This window comes from Thalassophryne amazonica, chromosome 10, assembly GCF_902500255.1.
Source record: "Thalassophryne amazonica chromosome 10, fThaAma1.1, whole genome shotgun sequence".
NCBI classification, from domain to species: domain Eukaryota; kingdom Metazoa; phylum Chordata; class Actinopteri; order Batrachoidiformes; family Batrachoididae; genus Thalassophryne; species Thalassophryne amazonica.
The window spans coordinates 18,137,053-18,159,236 of NC_047112.1; the positions used below are offsets into that span (position 1 = coordinate 18,137,053).

General features: G+C 41.1%; 1 protein-coding gene across 1 annotated transcript in view; it reads right to left on the reverse strand.

Annotated features, from left to right (window-relative positions):
* The window catches only part of LOC117518389 (discs large homolog 1-like protein), a 331,339-nt gene that overhangs the window by 273,030 nt on the left and 36,125 nt on the right, over positions 1-22,184 (reverse strand). Inside the window, exons 3-4 of the mRNA XM_034179498.1 lie at positions 20,390-21,530; positions 20,184-20,271 (exon numbers count right to left, since the gene is read on the reverse strand). Of these exons, the coding sequence (XP_034035389.1) occupies positions 20,184-20,271; positions 20,390-21,530 (1,229 nt within the window). The remainder of the gene's footprint in view (positions 1-20,183; positions 20,272-20,389; positions 21,531-22,184) is intronic.

The following is a 22,184-nucleotide window of genomic DNA, read 5'->3' on the forward strand; positions in this document are numbered from 1 at the left end:
ATTACTATGTATTACCTTTCACTTTGAATCTGAATTTTGACAATTAATAATAAATTCTAGATTAGTTCATTAAAACAAGAAGTGTCTGTGCGAGGACACAAAGCTTCCTAATGCAATTCACCATGTTAAAAATCTGTCTGTTTCCAAAGAACATGTTAAACTTACAGATAAATTCACTTATTTCAGCGCACACAGCAGATTGAAGTCACATAGACGTTGGATGACCAATATACAAAGCAGGGCTCGATTATAGGTTTGTAATTCAAGCCAAAACACTTCATCTGCATCATCCAAGTCCACCAGCTATAAGTTGGTAACAGCCTTGGCTGGGAAAGAAACCTACGATGACGCTCCTCATCCAAGCAAAATCACAGACTCTCCCCATTCCATGCTATATAATTTTATCCATGGATAAGCACTGGTCTGATTGGCCTCAGGACCTGTATGAGCAGCTACACCTCTTCTGTTTGTCTCAGCAGTGATATTCATGCCCCTGGGTGCTCGGTCTTGGAGGTTGAGAAACACCTGGGAAGAGTTCCTGGAGTCATGAGGTCTCTGAACAGAGGTGTTTGTGATCCTGATACCTTTGCAGAAGAATGAAGGTCCAAGTCTTTAGGTTCCTGTTCCTGGTTGTAAGACTTGGGTGCTAACCAGTGATCAAGAACAAAAACTGGATATTTTTAGTACTAGGTCTTTTCAAAGTATTGTTGGAGTGTCAAACAGTTAGGCTATAGTTACTGGATTTATTAGTTTACGGATCCACCGACTGCTCTAAAAATCCTGACTCGACTGGCAAAGACTGCGTCTAAGATCACCAGGACCCCACAACCCTCTCTGCAGAGCATCTACCACCGTAGAGTCCACAGGAGAGATGTCTCCATCATCAAAGACCCCACTCACCCCCAACATGGACTATTCACACTCCCCCCTCAGGCCGCAGGTTCAGGACTGTGAGATGCAGAACCACCAGATTCAAGAACTCCTTCTTTCCCACAGCCATTATACTGTTAAACAGCTGAACACCCCCCCCCCCCACCCCCCCTTAACGACAGACCCCCCATCTCTGGTCACTTTATGTTCTACTAAACTGGTCACCTAAACATTCGTAGTGTCTTGTCCAAAGTAGATCAAATACACCACCTTTTAGAAAATTCTAATTTGGACTTCCTCTGTTTGTCAGAGACATGGCTGAATAAATATTCACTGTCAGCAGCACTTAATATCAATAGATACAATATATACAGAAAAGACAGAGAAAATAGGAAAGGTGGGGGTGTAATGATTTATATTAAAGACAACATACAATGCCGTGAAATGGAATGGTTAAGCGAAACAGCTTTGGAGTGTCTTGGTGTTGACATTATTTTATCACCACAAATGAGTTATTCTGTTATTGTGGTCTACCGTCCTCCTTCCTCAGATGTAACTTTTTATGATAAATTTGAGAAGCTTTTAAACAAATGCAATAATAAGAATGAAATTATTACAATGGGAGATCTAAATCTGGATTGGACTAATCAAAAAATTAGGAAGAATCTTAAAAGAATTGCAGATTTGATTTGCAACAACTAATTAATGGGCCAACAAGAATCACTGCATCAAGTAAAACCCAAATTGACTTAATTTTCAGCAATAGACCAGAGAGAAAATCAAAATCTTTCAACATGTTAACTGGTCTTTCTGACCATAACTTGACACTCGTTTCCAGGAAACTCACAAAGCGAAGATTCAACTCAAACTGCAAATCTAATGTTTTTGTTGGAATTCCCAAGAGTCAGGTGAACAACTTTAAATTAGCTGTAGAACAAATCAGTTGGAATGAAGTAAACTCAGACGATTGTCAAACTAATAGTGAGATCTTTACAACAAAACGAAGATACAATTAAGAAATTTAGTGTAAGTATGAAAAACAAAAGGAATAAAAATTCAGTTGCATGGATTACTTCAGAAATAATCAATCTAATGAAGGAAAGAGAAATGGCTCTAAAACATGAAGTTAAAACAAAGATAGCAACTGCAAGAAAGATGTTTGTGACTCTCAGAAATAAAATTGTCAAAAGTATAAGAAAAGCTAAAGCAAGCTTTTTCCTAACTTTAATTGAAAAATCAAATGGCAATACTAAAACACTGTGGGATCAATTAAACAAACTAACAGGAAAGAAAACAAAAGCTAATCCCCAATTAGAAGTAAAAATTCAAGATAGGATCACATGTAATGTACAAGAGGTTGCTGTCGCCTTCAATCATTTTTTCATAGATTCAGTCAAATCTATAACCCAAGGGTTTTCCCCTAATGTCACACTGAGCTCTCCAGTTGTAACCGTGGAGCCAGCTTTCACTTTTAAGTGTCTCAGAAACTCAGGTGTCACAAATTATCTCTACCCTAAAATCTTCAAGAACAAAACATAGTTTTGGTATGGATGCTCTAATGCTAAAAGACTTGGCTGCATTTTTAATTAACCCAATTGCAACCATTATTAATCAATCATTTGCACAGGCTCTGTTTCCTAAAATATGGAAGTCTGCTGCTGTAATCCCAGTGTTCAAATCTGGTGATAAGTTTTCAGTTCAAAATTATCGTCCAATTAATATTTTGTCTACGGTGTCAAAGGTCTTGGAGAAAATTGTAGCTGAACAAATGACTCAACACCTCAACACCTCATCATTCAACCTTCATCCAATGCAGTTTGGCTTTAGAGCTAGACACTCCACAGAAACGGCAACTTGCTTTCTCACCGAAAACATAAAATCATTACTTGATAAAGGTGGGGTTGTTGGAGCTATATTTCTTGATTTCAAAAAGGCCTTTGACACCGTGAACCATGATATTTTATTGATGAAACTGCAACGATTTAATTTTTCTCAAGGGTGTTAAAATGGGTTGAGTCGTATCTGTCAAATAGGTCACAATCTGTAAGAATTGGTAAATATCACTCACCTTCTCTCGGTCTTAATACAGGAGTGCCCCAGGGCTCAATTTTAGGGCCACTATTATTTTCATTATATATAAATAATCTCCCGTTGGTCTGCCCAAATTTGTTCACTCAAACGTATGCTGATGATTCTGTTCTTTATGTACATGGAAATAATGTACAGCAGGTCTGTGACAAATTAACACAGTCCATGGCTGATGTCACAACATGGCTTGAGGAAAATTGTTTACAACTTAATGTATCAAAAACTGTTGCAATGTTTTTTACACGATCTAAAAGTCTAGTCACTGAACCAAATGTCTATGTGGCAGTGGAAAGGATCAAAGTGGTGTCTGAACATAAATATTTAGGGGTCTGGCTCGATGACACATTCACATTTAAAACACAGGTTAAAAGTGTGTCACAAAGTTAAATTTAGCCTCTCTAATTTTCGTTACATACGGCCTCAACTATCTGTACAGGCAGCTAACGTTTTTATGCATGCAATGATTTTATCACATATTAAATACTGCCTGACTACATGGTCCAATGCAAATGCAACAGCACTCAAGCCACTAGAGACCCTTTATAAACAAACTATCAAAGTATTGGATAGGAAGCCTCAGCGCTACCACCACTGTGCTATTTTACAAAAATATAAACTTTTAAACTGGCAAAATATGATTAAATATGTAAATGTATGTCTCTTGTTTAAAGTTATAAATGGTCTGTCCTCTCCCCCTCTGGAACAGTTTGTGAATGTAAGGTCTGCTGCTGTTCGTAACACCAGGGGAGCCACTAGAGGAGACTGTGTGGTCCCACTGAGGAGAAGTGCTTTTGGTCAGGCTTCTTTCTCTGTGAGGGCAGCACAAGAGTGGAACACAGCACCTGTGGTCATGAGAGAAATGACCACCTTTAACACATTTAAGGTTAATCTGAGGAAGTGGCTCGTTGACCATCAAACATGTCAGCACCAAATCTCCTGAATATTCTTAGAAAATATATTTAACCTGCATGTTTAATTCTCTTTTTTTTAATATATACATATATATATATATATATATATATATATATATATATATATATATATATATATATATATATAATGTTTACTAAATTGTATAATAATGTGAAGTGTTTTATGTATGTATTTTAAGTAACACTTATTTTTAGGGTGATTGCTACCACCTGTCCAGGGACTGTAGATGAAAAATAGCCGGTAAGGCTAATTCTGGTGCATTTACAGAAATGTTCATTAATGTACATTGTCCCTGTCAAATAAACTAATAAATAAATAAATAAATACTAGACATATTTATTTATTTATTTTATTTATTTAGGTTTATTGAAGCCCGTAAAATTTTCACCGAAAGCCAGAAAATTTTTGAATGGTTTCCAGCTGCTTGTCTCTAACAGTTTCTGAAAAAATTCTGATGGAAAAAAAGCCCAAATCATTCCGCCATTTCCTGACAATGAAAATCCGACGAGGGGGCTGGACCACTCCTCCCACAAGGCGTGCTCACAGGCGAATGACGCAACCGACAGGCGTGGAAAAACTCACGCATGTGCACGAAGGTTCAAGCTTGGCTGACGTAAAAACATAAGAATCAAATCCATATGGTTTTTGAAAAAAATAATAAGGTTGGATACTTTTCTAATAGACCTCGTAACATTTCATTATTTTTGCATTCCTGAACACAATGCAGATTAATACGGCAATAGTACAGAAACTTCAAGAGAAAAATATGTCTGTTCGAGAAGTTCCTTCAGTATCACTGTCAAGCTGTAATTCTGAAGCTTGATGCTCCAGGAAGTACTTGACCTAACTGTGCATACTTTCTTTGAAAAGTTGAAGTGTCTTGAACTTTAACCACTAGAGACTTCATTTGCATTCATGAATGTGAGCATTGCTACCTCCACCAAGCAGTTATGGTTTTCTGATCGTATTGTTTGCAAGATTCCTCAAATTCTACCAAACCCAGTCCAAAACCCAATCAAGACCACTAAATTTTACAACTTAACCACGTGGCTGGTCAGGAATTTAGGAGGAAAAGTCACCAAACTGGATGGAGTTGAAAAAAAATCAAATATGCAGTGGTCTACTAGACCCTTATTAAGAATATGACTTTAACCTCAGCTGTCCTTGCAGATCTCAAGCTCATCTCCAATAGTCAGACCACTTTTCTGAATGAAGTATAGACACGGAAACAGCAGGTGTGATGAGAAGGTACATTACATTGATTGAGGATGCAGAGCTGAGATGGTCCATCATCTGCTGGCGCTGGCTCAGAGGATCTCAGTCCTACCGAAAGCAGGACTGTCTGCATACCTACCGCTGAGACATTTCCTCTCAATTCTATCGTGATGCCTGCACTGCAGATGCATAGTCCAAAAACTGCTTGGAAGGTATCCTCCCTCTTCTCCTCTCATGGCCTCTTTGTTGAGTAATTTATCACTCATGACCCCTCCTCATGGTTACATCACAAAGCCAGCTGGACAGTTGCACAGATGGATGGATTGTTGGAACAAAACAGCGCTGAGCATTTTTCTTTCCAGACAAAAAGAATAATAATAAAAAAAACTCTGAGAAGCCAAAGCTGAGATATAACTGTGCGCGCACTCACAGGTTTCTCTGCATGTTCTTTTCATTATTTCCTCCTTTTCTTCCTCTTTGATTATCCTGAAATAGCTCCACCTGTGTAAAGTCTATTAGAAACCTTCAGGTAAGCCTCTTAGATAACGACTCTTGCTCTCTTGGTGCACAGGAGGCCAATGAAAGTCAGTGGAGGCATACATATAAAATATGTATGTATAAAATCATCATGGAGGGAAAGCAGCAAGTTGGAGATCACCTGATTTGCGTCATAAATAGCATGAAATCGGTCGTGATCCCAATCTGATACATGATACAACCCAAAAAATTAACCACTAACAATATTTGACATATTGAGTATCGGCCCTGGAATGGTTCACCTTGTAACAACACTAGGAGCCACTGTAGGAAAATGTTCTGTGTTTGCAATGGGAAGAAAAAGACTGAGTACCCAACTTGGTATCTACTGTTTACAGAATCAGAATTGAATTTATTGCCAAGTAAGTTCTCTCATACAAGGGATTTGATCTGGAGTCACTGGTGCATAAACAACAATAATAAAAAGAAAAGGAAAAAAATATTTCTGTAAGAAGTAACTAGGCAAAACTGTGTTTACTGTTGAATAAATATAACATAGTGGAATGGGGCTATGCAAGGCATGCAGATGTACAGTACCTTTCAGTGCAGGCATGATCAGATGATTACAATAAAGAGTTTGAATGTCAGTTGCTGTCCTTATTGAATCTCATCGATACCACAATTCGTTTGTGTGCAAGATCGTGAGCTAAACTGCTTAAAAAAAGCATTTAAACTACAGATTGGTGGACTTTAACACAGACATTGTAACTTCATAAATGCAGAGAAGCTAGCACTCCAAAAATGGCAGTTCTAATTTTTAAACCACAAATAGATATAAAACTGTACCAGCATGCTTTTGTCAGGAAGTTATTTTGAAACACTATGCACCCAAAGCAGATTACATGTGTGAAAAAGCAGGACAAATCATACCAGAGACCTGTGGTGTCATGTTTGTTGCACATTAATTGCTACTAATAGATAACAACTGGATTTCAGCCACAATGTGCAAAGGTGAGTACAGAGTAAATTCATTGTCAAATTCAAAGAAAGACTTGAAGATGTGTACAGCTTGTGTACAAATGCCACATTTTTAGTCTCTAATGAACATGATGTAACTGCACTTCTCCTCTGAGTAGGTGTGTGACAACCATCCTCATCCACACTGATCCTGGACGGCACCACTGGACACAACCGCAGGGCAGTGGTTGTGTCCAGTGGTGCCGTCCAGGATCAGTATGTCTGCTATTAGAATATACTGGAAAATGTAAGTGTCATTGACCTTCCATGATTCAAACTTCAATAAAAATAACATTAAAAATGAGCCTAATAAATTATGAATCCAGATGGTAATATGGATTCAGACACTGTAAGTGTACCGATAACTTGATTTTTAAAACCCCCCTATAGAACTGAATCCATATTGGGTATCACTGCGCTTGGATGTCAGTTTCGAAAGAGAAAAACTTGGATCACTTTGTCCTTGTAGCTCTCATTTTAACATAGAAAGTATCACAAAACCCTGCTTTATGATGTCCTAAAAATCTACAACCTCCAAACACACATGCTGTCTGAATCCAGACTGACCAAACAACTTCTCAACATATGAAGAGCTCAGATGCAAAACCCACTATCTCCAAAACCATAAATTTTTAGTTGAGGGCAACATGTACTCGGCTGTCAAGGGGACCATCAGTGTGCAAAATATGAATGAATTTGAACAAATTGTTTTCATTTTACTGATGAAAGTCTGCATTTACGCATATGGTTTCCCTTAAATCGCCATTTTCAACTGCATTTTTCTCCATTTAAAAAAAGTACTTACTGGGTTTTGCATCTGGACCCTATACATATTCATACATGCTCAGTATGTAAGCACAGGTTCCTTGAAGTGTTATCCGTCTATTCCTAGAACTACAGCGCCATCTACTGGTGGCTGGATTAAAATAACTATGAATTAGGAGTTACCAGTTTCACCTACATAATGGCAGTTCATTAACGTCTAATAAATCAAACGTGCTGATGTCACATGGAAGAATGAACTCTGTTATCACCTCAGAAACATGAGAACAAACCATCATACCAAAGTGATGTCATACAGTCTCAAATAAGGACAATGCAAGAGCAGTAGAATCTCACCAATTTATCACAGTTAATTTCTTCATTTTGAGTGCTATCGACACTTCTGTCCTGTTACAAACGTCACTATCAAGGACAAAGCTCCAAATAGGTCACATGTGTTCATAAGCATGTGTTCATGCACATATGTCAATCAATCAATTCAATCAATCAATTTTATTTATATAGCGCCAAATCACAACAAACAGTTGCCCCAAGGCGCTTTATATTGTAAGGCAAGGCCATACAATAATTACGTAAAAACCCCAACGGTCAAAACGACCCCCTGTGAGCAAGCACTTGGCGACAGTGAGAAGGAAAAACTCCCTTTTAACAGGAAGAAACCTCCAGCAGAACCAGGCTCAGGGAGGGGCAGTCTTCTGCTGGGACTGGTTGGGGCTGAGGGAGAGAACCAGGAAAAAGACATGCTGTGGAGGGGAGCAGAGATCAATCACTAATGATTAAATGCAGAGTGGTGCATACAGAGCAAAAAGAGAAAGAAACACTCAGTGCATCATGGGAACCCCCCAGCAGTCTAAGTCTATAGCAGCATAACTAAGGGATGGTTCAGGGTCACCTGATCCAGCCCTAACTATAAGCTTTAGCAAAAAGGAAAGTTTTAAGCCTAATCTTAAAAGTAGAGAGGGTGTCTGTCTCCCTGATCCGAATTGGGAGCTGGTTCCACAGGAGAGGAGCCTGAAAGCTGAAGGCTCTGCCTCCCATTCTACTCTTACAAACCCTAGGAACTACAAGTAAGCCTGCAGTCTGAGAGCGAAGCGCTCTATTGGGGTGATATGGTACTATGAGGTCCCTAAGATAAGATGGGACCTGATTATTCAAAACCTTATAAGTAAGAAGAAGAATTTTAAATTCTATTCTAGAATTAACAGGAAGCCAATGAAGAGAGGCCAATATGGGTGAGATATGCTCTCTCCTTCTAGTCCCCGTTAGTACTCTAGCTGCAGCATTTTGAATTAACTGAAGGCTTTTCAGGGAACTTTTAGGACAACCTGATAATAATGAATTACAATAGTCCAGCCTAGAGGAAATAAATGCATGAATTAGTTTTTCAGCATCAGTCTGAGACAAGACCTTTCTCATTTTAGAGATTTGCGCAAATGCAAAAAAGCAGTCCTACATATTTGCTTAATATGCGCATTGAAGGACATATCCTGATCAAAAATGACTCCATTGATTTGTGGGGCCAAGTACAATAACTTCAGTTTTATCTGAGTTTAAAAGCAGGAAATTAGAGGTCATCCATGTCTTTATGTCTGTAAGACAATCCTGCAGTTTAGCTAATTGGTGTGTGTCCTCTGGCTTCATGGATAGATAAAGCTGGGTATCATCTGCGTAACAAAGAAAATTTAAGCAATGCCGTCTAATAATACTGCCTAAGGGAAGCATGTATAAAGTGAATAAAATTGGTCCTAGCACAGAACCTTGTGGAACTCCATAATTAACCTTAGTCTGTGAAGAAGATTCCCCATTTACATGAACAAATTGTAATCTATTAGACAAATATGATTCAAACCACCGCAGCGCAGTGCCTTTAATACCTATGGCATGCTCTAATCTCTGTAATAAAATTTTATGGTCAACAGTATCAAAAGCAGCACTGAGGTCTAACAGAACAAGCACAGAGATGAGTCCACTGTCCGAGGCCATAAGAAGATCATTTGTAACCTTCACTAATGCTGTTTCTGTACTATGATGAATTCTAAAACCTGACTGAAACTCTTCAAATAGACCATTCCTCTGCAGATGATCAGTTAGCTGTTTTACAACTACCCTTTCAAGAATTTTTGAGAGAAAAGGAAGGTTGGAGATTGGCCTATAATTAGCTAAGATAGGTGGGTCAAGTGATGGCTTTTTAAGTAATGGTTTAATTACTGCCACCTTAAAAGCCTGTGGTACATAGCCAACTAATAAAGATAGATTGATCATATTTAAGATTGAAGCATTAAATAATGGTAGGGCTTCCTTGAGCAGCCTGGTAGGAATGGGGTCTAATAGACATGTTGATGGTTTGGATGAAGTAACTAATGAAAATAACTCAGACAGAACAATCTGAGAGAAAGAGTCTAACCAAATACCGGCATCACTGAAAGCAGCTAAAGATAACGATACGTCTTTGGGATGGTTATGAGTAATTTTTTCTCTAATAGTTAAAATTTTATTAGCAAAGAAAGTCATGAAGTCATTACTAGTTAAAGTTAAAGGAATACTCGGCTCAATAGAGCTCTGACTCTTTGTCAGCCTGGCTACAGTGCTGAAAAGAAACCTGGGGTTGTTCTTATTTTCTTCAATTAGTGATGAGTAGAAAGATGTCCTAGCTTTACGGAGGGCTTTTTTATAGAGCAACAGACTCTTTTTCCAGGCTAAGTGAAGATCTTCTAAATTAGTGAGACGCCATTTCCTCTCCAACTTATGGGTTATCTGCTTTAAGCTGCGAGTTTGTGAGTTATACCACGGAGTCAGGCACTTCTGATTTAAAGCTCTCTTTTTCAGAGGAGCTACAGCATCCAAAGTTGTCTTCAATGAGGATGTAAAACTATTGACGAGATACTCTATCTCACTTACAGAGTTTAGGTAGCTACTCTGCACTGTGTTGGTATATGGCATTAGAGAACATAAAGAAGGAATCATATCCTTAAACCTAGTTACAGCGCTTTCTGAAAGACTTCTAGTGTAATGAAACTTATTCCCCACTGCTGGGTAGTCCATCAGAGTAAATGTAAATGTTATTAAGAAATGATCAGACAGAAGGGAGTTTTCAGGGAATACTGTTAAGTCTTCAATTTCCATACCATAAGTCAGAACAAGATCTAAGATATGATTAAAGTGGTGGGTGGACTCATTTACATTTTGAGCAAAGCCAATTGAGTCTAATATTAGATTAAATGCAGTGTTGAGGCTGCCATTCTCAGCATCTGTGTGGATGTTAAAATCGCCAACTATAATTATCTTATCTGAGCTAAGCACTAAGTCAGACAAAAGGTCTGAAAATTCACAGAGAAACTCACAGTAATGACCAGGAGGACGATCGATAACAACAAATAAAACTGGTTTTTGGGACTTCCAATTTGGATGGAGAACTAAGAGTCAAGCTTTCAAATGAATTAAAGCTCTGTCTGGGTTTTTGATTAATTAATAAGCTGGAATGGAAGATTGCTGCTAATCCTCCGCCTTGGCCCGTGCTACGAGCGTTCTGGCAGTTAGTGTGACTCGGGGGTGTTGACTCATTTAAACTAACATATTCATCCTGCTGTAACCACGTTTCTGTAAGGCAGAATAAATCAATATGTTGATCAATTATTATATCATTTACTAACAGGGACTTAGAAGAGAGAGACCTAATGTTTAATAGACCACATTTAACTGTTTTAGTTTGTGGTGCAGTTGAAGGTGCTATATTATTTTTTCTTTTTGAATTTTTATGCTTAAATAGATTTTTGCTGGTTATTGGTGGTCTGGGAGCAGGCACCGTCTCTACGGGGATGGGGTAATGAGGGGATGGCAGGGGGAGAGAAGCTGCAGAGAGGTGTGTAAGACTACAACTCTGCTTCCTGGTCCCAACCCTGGATAGTCACGGTTTGGAGGATTTAAGAAAATCGGCCAGATTTCTAGAAATGTGTTTTGAAACAAGGTTCGGTCAGATCGGCACACAGAAATGATCACACAGACTGCATTTTGCTAGAACAAACAGGCGTATATTTATTCCCCACAAAAGCAGTTACATCAAACACAAGTGGTTGCAGCGCATAAAATATCTCTTTCTCTCTTACCGTGACACCTTTAAGGTGGAGAGCCAACACCTTCGGCAGAGTGCGCTTGTCAACCGGCTGGGCGTTCGTACGTAACCCGCAGCAGACTCTATCGGAGCATGGCTCTGCCCCCTCTTTTCTAGTGTGTGCGCGAAGGGAGGGTGAGTGGCCATCTCAAACTCCCTGGCGCACATAATTCCTTTAATCAACAGGCATCTGAAAGTTATTTCCTCTTGCAAAAACATAATAACCCCAGCTCTTCACTCCCAGTTCAGAATGACCCCAGCATGCTTCACTCCCAGTCGTTAGTGGCTACAAAAACAAATTTGTGCAATCAGTGTAATAATAACAAGTACATCATTAGGGTTACTTTAAGACAGGGGCAAAACAACATAATCTTTTCTCCACACAAAATGAGAGCTGCTCCATCCAAAGTGGGATGGATGCCGTCTTTCCTAACAAGACCAGGTTTTCCCCAGAAGCTTTGCCAATTATCTATGAAGCCCACCTCATTTTTTGGACACCACTCAGACAGCCAGCAATTCAAGGAGAACATGCGGCTAAACATGTCACTCTCGGTCCGATTGGGGAGGGGCCCAGAGAAAACTACAGAGTCCGACATTGTTTTTGCAAAGTTACACACCAATTCAATGTTAATTTTAGTGACCTCCGATTGGCGTAACCGGGTGTCATTACTGCCGACGTGAATTACAATCTTACCAAATTTACGCTTAGCCTTAGCCAGCAGTTTCAAATTTCCTTCAATGTCGCCTGCTCTGGCCCCCGGAAGACAATTGACTATGGTTGCTGGTGTCGCTAACTTCACATTTCTCAAAACAGAGTCGCCAATAACCAAAGTTTGATCCTCGGCGGGTGTGTCACCGAGTGGGGAAAAACGGTTAGAAATGTGAACGGGTTGGCGGTGTACACGGGGCTTCTGTTTAGGGCTACGCTTCCTCCTCACAGTCACCCAGTCGGCCTGCTTTCCCGGCTGCTCGGGATCTGCCAGAGGGAAACTAACGGCGGCTAAGCTACCTTGGTCCGCACCGACTACAGGGGCCTGGCTAGCTGTAGAATTTTCCACGGTGCGGAGCCGAGTCTCCAGTTCGCCCAGCCTGGCCTCCAAAGCTACGAATAAGCTACACTTATTACAAGTACCATTACTGCTAAAGGAGGCAGAGGAATAACTAAACATTTCACACCCAGAGCAGAAAAGTGCGGGAGAGACAGGAGAAGCCGCCATGCTAAACCGGCTAATAGCTAGTAGCTGCGCTAAGCTAGCGGATTCCTAAAAACACACAAAGTGAATAATGTGTAAATAATTTAGAGGTGATTCAGCAGAGGGAGTGCTTTAGTTAAGGCACGTGAAGATTACACTGTGAAGCAAATCGTTATCTAGGTAACTAGATCAATCTACACTCAACAAAAATATAAACGCAACACTTTTGGTTTTGCTTCCATTTTGTATGAGATGAACTCAAAGATCTAAAACTTTTTCCACATACACAATATCACCATTTCCCTCAAATATTGTTCACAAACCAGTCTAAATCTGTGATAGTGAGCACTTCTCCTTTGCTGAGATAATCCATCCCACCTCACAGGTGTGCCATATCAAGATGCTGATTAGACACCATGATTAGTGCACAGGTGTGCCTTAGACTGCCCACAATAAAAGGCCACTCTGAAAGGTGCAGTTTTATCACACAGCACAATGTCACAGATGTCGCAAGATTTGAGGGAGCGTGCAATTGGCATGCTGACAGCAGGAATGTCAACCAGAGCTGTTGCTCGTGTATTGAATGTTCATTTCTCTACCATAAGCCGTCTCCAAAGGCGTTTCAGAGAATTTGGCAGTACATCGAACCAGCCACACAACCGCAGACCACGTGTAACCACACCAGCCCAGGACCTCCAGCATTTTTCACATTGTTGTGCCATACATCCAAGAACATCACCTCATGTTGCAGCAGGATAATGCAGGGCCCCATGTTGCAAGGATCTGTACACAATTCTTGGAAGCTGAAAATGTCCCAGTTCTTTCATGGCCGGCATACTCACCGGACATGTCACCCATTGAGCATGTTTGGGATGCTCTGGACCGGCGTATACGACAGCGTGTACCAGTTCCTGCCAATATCCAGCAACTTCGCACAGCCATTGAAGAGGAGTGGACCAACATTCCACAGGCCACAATTGACAACCTGATCAACTCTATGCGAAGGAGATGTGTTGCACTGCATGAGGCAAATGGTGGTCACACCAGATACTGACTGGTATCCCCCCCAATAAAACAAAACTGCACCTTTCAGAGTGGCCTTTTATTGTGGACAGTCTAAGGCACAACTGTGCACTAATCATGGTGTCTAATCAGCATCTTGATATGGCACACCTGTGAGGTGGGATGGATTATCTCAGCAAAGGAGAAGTGCTCACTATCACAGATTTAGACTGGTTTGTGAACAATATTTGAGGGAAATGGTGATATTGTGTATGTGGAAAAAGTTTTAGATCTTTGAGTTCATCTCATACAAAATGGGAGCAAAACCAAAAGTGTTGCGTTTATATTTTTGTTGAGTGTAACTGCACAGATTAAACAGCTAACACATACAGCAAAACACCGCTGTGCTCCAGAACAGGAAGTGATACAATACCGCAGTGAGAGCCAACCACCAGTAGAGGCAAGCCTATATGTGCATAATGAACATGCTAAAATCTACCAGGCGAGTTCAACAAAGATCTCCTCTGATACCTGCATAGTAAACGAGTAAATCAGTCGCCTTCCTGTGGAGCCGTCTGTCCGAGTTAGCCTTTGAAGTGTGTGTGGCTGTGTGTGTGTGTGTGTGTGTGTGCGCTTATGTGCATGTGTGTGTGCATATGTGTGTATGTGTGTGTGTGTGTCCTATCAACCCACTTTCAGAATTCTCTGCGAGCCGCATGTCGTTACACCAACAGTTAAGCAACAGCTTGGCACTCCCATTAGACACTCCGCTACCACGCTCTGTTCCTCTATGACATCACGTGTTCTTTGAGAAATTACAGAAATTCGTCCAGCATATCCATTTTGCCGCCTCTGTGCACTTTAGAGAGCAGGTGCATTTTGTTTTCCCGTCATTAAGGACTCCTCGAGACATGCTTCATTAGGATGTTGGGAGGAATGCCCCAGGAGGACTGCAGGTCCCGCTCCCTTTTCCATTAAAACCACGCTCCCTGTCAGAGGGCAGCTGCCACAGTCAAAGCTTAGCGTGCACGCACAATTTTAGAGAACTGAAAGAAGTAACAGGAGTGAATGAGCAGTACTGAAGAAAGACGAAGGGTCTTTATTGTCATACAATGAATACATACAATGACATGTAACCTATCCTAATTACAGTTAGACACGATCCAACCACTAGGCGCAGCAGGCACCCGGGGACCAAGTCCAGATAACCCTAATGACTGACTATTTGGTAATTAAACTCACCTTGGTAGTGAGGATACAGACACAGTCCATCATGGCCGATCCGACTAGGAAACTTTCACTAAAGCAACCAACGGTTCTAACTTTTTCGTTCCCCCGCTCGGCTGCTTTTTGCTGTCAGTAACATCCTCCTGCTGTCCGTCTGTGTGTGTCTCCTCTTTCTCCTCCTCTTCCTTCGTCTCTCAATCACACCATCGCCTCTCTTTGCCATTAATTCCCTTCACTTCCATCAGAGCAGCCAGAGAGGATTCCACTGCTAATACAGTCCAGTGCGCCTCCATCCTCCTCCTTGTTCTTCAGCTGCTGACTCCATTTTTGTTTTTGTTTGTTTGGTGTTTTTGTCTTTTTTAAGGGTGCAGGCAGCCCCATTTTGACCTCAAAGAGTGCATGGCGTGACACGGTCTACAGACAGAGACAAAATTCACATGTGCAGAGACGGGAAAAGAAATCCTCCACATGGATGCACAGGAAAATACACACATGGTGCATCCTGCATGTGAGTGTGTGCTCGTGTGCACGCACACACACACACACCACTTTCCTGTTTTATCAGGTCACTCTCTGCTGGGTTGGGGTGGTGGGTAGACTAAGAGAACAGTAACAGGTCAGCGATGTTCTACTTTTCAACTTTGTGGTGATCAGTAAAATTAAAGCCCCAGTGCACCCTGAAGCTTCACACAGACAGACGGGAATTCACGCTATCAGAATGTCACTCTTTTGTATAGACACACCTCATCGCTACTACAGTCCAGTCATGGCTTTAATCTTTACAATATGCACGCAGTGTCAACTGCAAAACAATTAGGGGCCACATCCCTCCACCAGTGGCAAAAAACAGGAAATTATCGTATTTAGTTTTTTTTGTTTTTTTTTGTTTTTTACAAATTTGAGAGGTCCTGCAATTTATAGTCCAGTGTAACATATACAGAAAAAAAATCCCGATTCACTAACACAAATATTCTTTACACTTAAAATGAGAAACACACCATTAAACTGCCTTTTCATTTAAAAAAATGAGAGGTAGAAACTTCCTAACAGGGCTTGATTACTTTTAGCACAACTTTAAAATAGAGTCAGGTCATGCTTAAAGTGTTTCAATGAGCTATTTCGAGCTTTTCCTGATGTTGGCTCCAGTTAAAAAACAATTAGCAGGCATGCTCACTTCAAGCAAATATATATCAAATAGTAGAGAATCAGAGGTGTAAAACGCCAGCTTCAGAAAGTAAAAGTCCAGCCACATATTTGTTCCATCTTCCCAACAATCCAGCTGATTGTAATTAGTTCAGCTCTTCAGGAAGGTGGATGAGCTAATTATTGAGATCACCTGTTTTAGGTGCACAGGTAGAAGCAACACATGGGAGGGTTTTTACTTTCTGAAGCTGGATTTTTACACCTCTGCAGAGAATGTCTAATGAGACAAAGAACTGCACTGTAACAGACATTCATATATGTGTGTGTGTGTGTGTGTGTGTGTGTGTGTGTGTGTGTGTGTGTGTGTGTGTGTGTGTGTGTGTGTGTGTGTGTGTGTGTGTGTGTGTGTGTGTGTGTGTATGTGTGTGTATGTGTGTGTGTGTGTGTGTGTGTGCACTGTTACAGCACAAATGAGCAGACGTTCACCCCTGTGTGTGCGTTGTTAAGGCGTAAACGAAACGACGTTCATTTCCATGGCAATGTGACCAGTAAACGGATAAATGCTGCTGTGAGCCGATTTAAAACTGAACTTACGTTAAGTTTGCGTTGGACCACTCTGTCATTTTGGGAAACGTTCCACATAGAAAGTAAACCAGAAGAGGTCAGTGCAGTGCTCAAAAAGTCTGCTTGATAGCCTACAGTTAAACGAGGAAGAGGAAAAGTCCAAAACAGCTGAATGAGCTCTGAAAAGAGACTCAAACAAAACAAGCTGTCATTTGATCACAAAACGTGGGCTTGGCGGGTCCATAGCGGAAAGGATCCACAAAAGGAGCCCATCCACAGGGAGAAGCCACCCACGAGGTGGGCCTGCTGGTTTGTGCCTTCAGTCGATGGGAGAGGTAGAGGGGAAGGTGATGGGGTGACTGCTCCCCCTGCCACAGCATGAGATTATTATCCCCACTTCACACCCAAAGTTATGGGGTGACATAAATCTGTCCCAAGATGCCTTGCTTGTGGAAGGGGATCTCAGAACTAACCAGAATAAGATCAAGAAAGAAAGAAGAAAACAAAAAACCTTCTTTGTTCTGAAGAAATACCGTAACGTGTTTTTTTACTGGATGGCCACACTTAAAGATGGGCTTTTCTTTCCTCGCAATCCGTTCCTGGATAAGCGGTTGAAGATGAGTGATTGAGTGGACTTTTTTCTCTCTCTTTGGACAAACCTTTTCTGGAAGTATTTGGATATACAAGGGCAGCTCTTTTAACAACAAGAAAATTAATGGTGTTTATTTTATAAATGTACTAAAAAAGGAGTTTAAATTACATTTAAATTATGGAGTGCGTTCACCTCACATATGATGGTCTTTTATATGGCTGAAAGAAGCAATTTATTTGCATTTTGTGCTCTTATAGTGACATTAATTAGCTCGTTAGCTCTGCTGCTTTACATGTGTGCCTTCATTTTTCTTCTTCTTGCATGAAGTGATAAATGCAACTTATACTCCGGTGCGATTTATATACTGGAAAATACGGTATTCCCAGAAAGACGATACATGATGGTGAGGATGTGGTACATTGTCTTACAGTGAGAATCGTGCATTAAATTGTTGACTCATGAATCATAATCTCATCAAATTGGTAGGTTAGTGAAAATTCACTTCACTGATTGTGGAGCACAAATCACATGCATGTCCACCTTTAAGTATTTTGGCTCCATGATGCAGAACAGAAAGGTGGATAACAGGTCCACAAGAAGGACAAGATGGCACAGTCTACATTCATGACAAGCTTCTCCTGCATTCTGATCCAAAAGATGTACTGTCTCATTCACACCCCAGAGCAGAGGGTGGAGGTACACCATTTAAACTAGATGACAACTGCCGTAAAACAAGAAAAAGAAAGAAATCATGCTCTCAAACTGAAAGACCATGATCTTGACTAAGCAGATGAAATAAATGTCATACGCTCTTGAATACAGAGAGGGAATAACCTTCATCCAAGGGAATAACTCATTGTTTGCACTTTGTGGGATAGAGAGAGCAGCAGCACAGAGGACAGTTCAGCTAAGTTTATTTGCGTTTAGTGAGGTAAATGTGCACATTTAGCTTATTCAATATTTTCATCTTTTCAGTGGACACATGAAGAAGTTTATGCTTTAATTCTGTATCTCAAACAATAACTTAGCCCGTCAGCTTTTGCTTACTAACACTGTGTTTCCATCGTAAATAAATAATGCATCAATTATTCTGCAGAAATTTTGCATACATGATGGTAATGTTAGAAAATAAAATAATACCAGTATACAGCTGATGTGTAAAATATACTAATACATGGGTTATTGATTACACCTTCCACTGCTGTATCTTACTGATTCAAAATTTGTTGACTGCAATGTTATGGATGTTGGCTGAAAGAAAACGGTGCCAACTTGGAATTCTGTGGACATCTCCCAACACTAATAGAGAAGTTCAGGTCACATCTGCTGAGGCTAACAGGTTACTGCTACACACAGTTAGCCAGCAGAGTGATCCCACCATGATTAACACATGGGAAACCAAACCAAAGCCTGGGGGACCTCAGGAACCCATGGTCAAGATGCTGATCGAGGACATCAGGCTGGAGATAAGAAAGGAGTTGACAAGTTGCATAAGCGACTGAGCTCACGATGTTCAAACTCAAACTGACACCACATCATGAAGAGGTAGAGTGACCAGTCCCTTTCCTCGCCACCTCATACCTCCCCTAAGTGGAATCACTCAACAACCACTTTTCCACCTAAGTGAGCAGGAGAGCAGAGCATCAACAGCTCCAGCTGGAACCAGCGACCCTCTGCACAGAAGGTTAGTGCTCTAACCACTTATCCACCACGCCCCACTGATAACAGAAAACAGACTTTAAGAGATAAAGGAAAAAACATTTTCAGGTTTACAGCCCAAAGCAAAAATGCAAAAAGACACCACAGAGAAGGAAAGAATCAGTAAATGATGAACTCATAAACATGATGTTGTTATGAAATGATGAGATCATTCACTGAAAACAAATCAGTTGCACAAGTAAAGGGCAGTTTGTTATGCAAGATATTTATTTTCATTGCTCTTCAGTGCTTACATTTTTACCCAAATCAACTTACAATCACATCCACTCAACAACTACAGGAATTTCCACGATGACCTGAATACTGGGACCAACTAGGGAACTAGTGTCTTGGTCAATGACACCAACTTACAAACAGAAACAGCCAGAATTTGATCTCCTGACCCTTCGGCTGGAAGCCAGCCAGCCACCACATGAGCCATGGCCACCCTGTGCAGCAGGAAACTAAAGACACATCTCAAAATTTTTTATGGTCATTGCCCACTTTTCCTTGCAGAGGCTCCACACATTGATTTATCTTAATTTCTACATTAACGCAATTGTTGACCATGGCCTCCTATGATTACAGCTGGTCAAGGAAACACACGCACATTCAAGAGTTGGCAGCAAACTGCCCATTTTTCTGATCTTAGAAATACACACATGATGACCACATTGTGTAAAAGGAAACCACTATGAGCAGCTTGCAGTGACCTATGAACTGTCTGCAGCCGATTGAAGCAAAAATATGAGCGGTGGAAGCATTTGTCACCTGCCCAAATAACAACAAAAACTGTTCTATATTTTAGCACAATCACTTTGGTGTCATCACATCATTCATGTCTATTTCACTAGATTCAGCGTGGAAGAGGTGGAGAAGTCTGACTGTTCTTTACTAATGATTCACACAATGATGTGACGCAAGTGTGACACCGGATGCAACTCTTGATGTACAAAGAGAGAGCCTACTTCCATCATTCTACTGGCACTGCCGGACAATAAAACCTCACTTAACTCGAGCCACTCCACTCGTCACGTTACGTAATGCAATAAGCCACTGTTTGAACAGAAGGTCTGCATGAACAATCTGTCCATTTGGATAATTCACCAGCAGCTTTTTGATCATGTGATTGAAGAGAAGGCAAGTTGTGAAACACAAAGACATATTTGCCTCAGAATAAAAACACATAATGCAAGTGCGGAGAAATTTGAATAAAAAAAAACCCACAGAGGGTACGTATTTATATGTAAAGCAACAACCAGCAAGGTCTTACCTTGTTGGGAGACACTGGTGACTTGGAGCTGGCTGGACCATGGCTTGGTGTAGAAGAGGCCATTTTTAGTGGTCCAAGACTCAACGGACTTGATGGACAGAAATAAAGAGGTAAAGTAAAAGTGAATTTACATAAGTGTCACACTCAAACCACATTACTATCTTTTTTTCATATTGAGATGACGTAACATAGATCACTGGCTATACCTCAGACGGGGCACTTTAGTTGGTGTCTCCAGGGTGACGGTGGAGCTCTGGCTCCCAAAGGTAAATTTCTTCTGGTTTGGAATAGTTGGACCTGAGCTGGACATGACTTTGGGGCTACCCGGACTCGGGCTAGAGATGACTTTGGGGCTAGACGGACTCAGGATAAAAATGCCTTTGGGGCTAGTCGGACTCGGGCTAGAGATGCCTTTGGGGCTAGTTGGGCTCGGGCTAGAGATGACTTTGGGGCTTGTTGGGCTCGGGCTAGAGATGACTTTGGGGCTAGTTGCACTCGGGCTAGAGATGACTTTGGGGCTAGTCGGACTCATAATGACTTTGGGGCTAATCGAACTTGGACTATAGATGATTTTTGTGCTAAGACTAGGGGTGACTTTGGGGCTCACTGGACTCAGGTTGGATGTTACTTTGCCGGTGACATGGTCCTTGCTCGGTGTGACAGCCATAGAAGTGATGGTTGCATCTGTGACGTTGTTCAAATCTGGACTTTGGTTAGCAGCATTAATGGTGTAGGTGATTTTGTCCGGACCAGTCATGGTTGGCAAAACAAGACCTTGGACAGTGCTGGAGACCAGGGCTGAGACAGTCCCAAGATTGGGATCAGGAGAGGCAGGATTACTTGTTGTCACAGTAGCGGTGGAGCTTCCTGGAACAGCACCAGACATGGGGGTGACAACTTGTGGTTTTGGTCTATTCAGTAATAGACCAGGAGGTGCTTTTGCAGACAAGGAGCCCATAAGGATTTCACCACCATTTGCGGTAAGCCCGGTTGATGTGGCAGCAGAGGGAGATGAAGGCTTGGAGTTCCCACCCTGCATGGGGGGAAGTGGAGCACAGTACTTAGCCTTGGCTAGTTGTGACTGAGGCGTGTCTGAGTGGGTTGTGAGGGCTCCAGATGGTACAGGAGGGGCAGGAGATTTGACCGATTTGCGTTTGGAGGCTTCAGAGTGGGTTGGGGTAATTCCTCCAGAAGCTTCCGCTGCAGCAATGCCAGAGGAGATCTTTGGCTGGGCTGAGAGTTCTCCTGGCAGATCACAGGAGGTAGGGAGACCCTTTCCATCATTTGTGTGATCTACAGAACATTGGCTGTCTGCTAGAAGTGTCACCTCATAGTACTCTTGGATGTCTGGAAGAAGAAAAGTAGAGATTAAGGTAGAACCACGGTAGATGAATAACCAGTTCAGTGGACACATGGAGACAAAAATCAATATAATGAAAAAGTGGATTTTTTTTCATGACTCAATTCTGCACCACAATAAAATTTTAACTCCAGTGATCAAATGACATTGCAAATGCAAACCTTCATGAAAGCAAAAGGCATATAACCAATGTGCTCTCTGACTGCAGGATTTAAAAATAACCAAACCAAATCTAACACATAACATGACAGGGCATTGAAATTATCAAAATAATAATAACAATAAAATAAAACACACAAAAAAAACTCCAAATAAAACCAGATGAAAAGATATGGTCCTTATTTATTCTACTGCAGTGTTTATTCTTGACTTCAACCGTGCACAATCAAAAATCCAACCTAATGCACTGGTGACCTCTAGTGGCAACACAAGGTTACTGCTTCCACATTGACATGCAGAAAGTTTACAAATTAAAGGGGGAGGGGAAAAACTTTAATTTGTCAATATTCTTATCTCTTAATAGTCAAGTCTTAATATATTAGTGAAGACTGTGTCACAGCTGGAGATGACCTGCGCCCTCAGGAAACCCCGCCCCCACAGCACGCTACTCCCAGCCAATCCCTCAGTGTTGATAAGGTGAT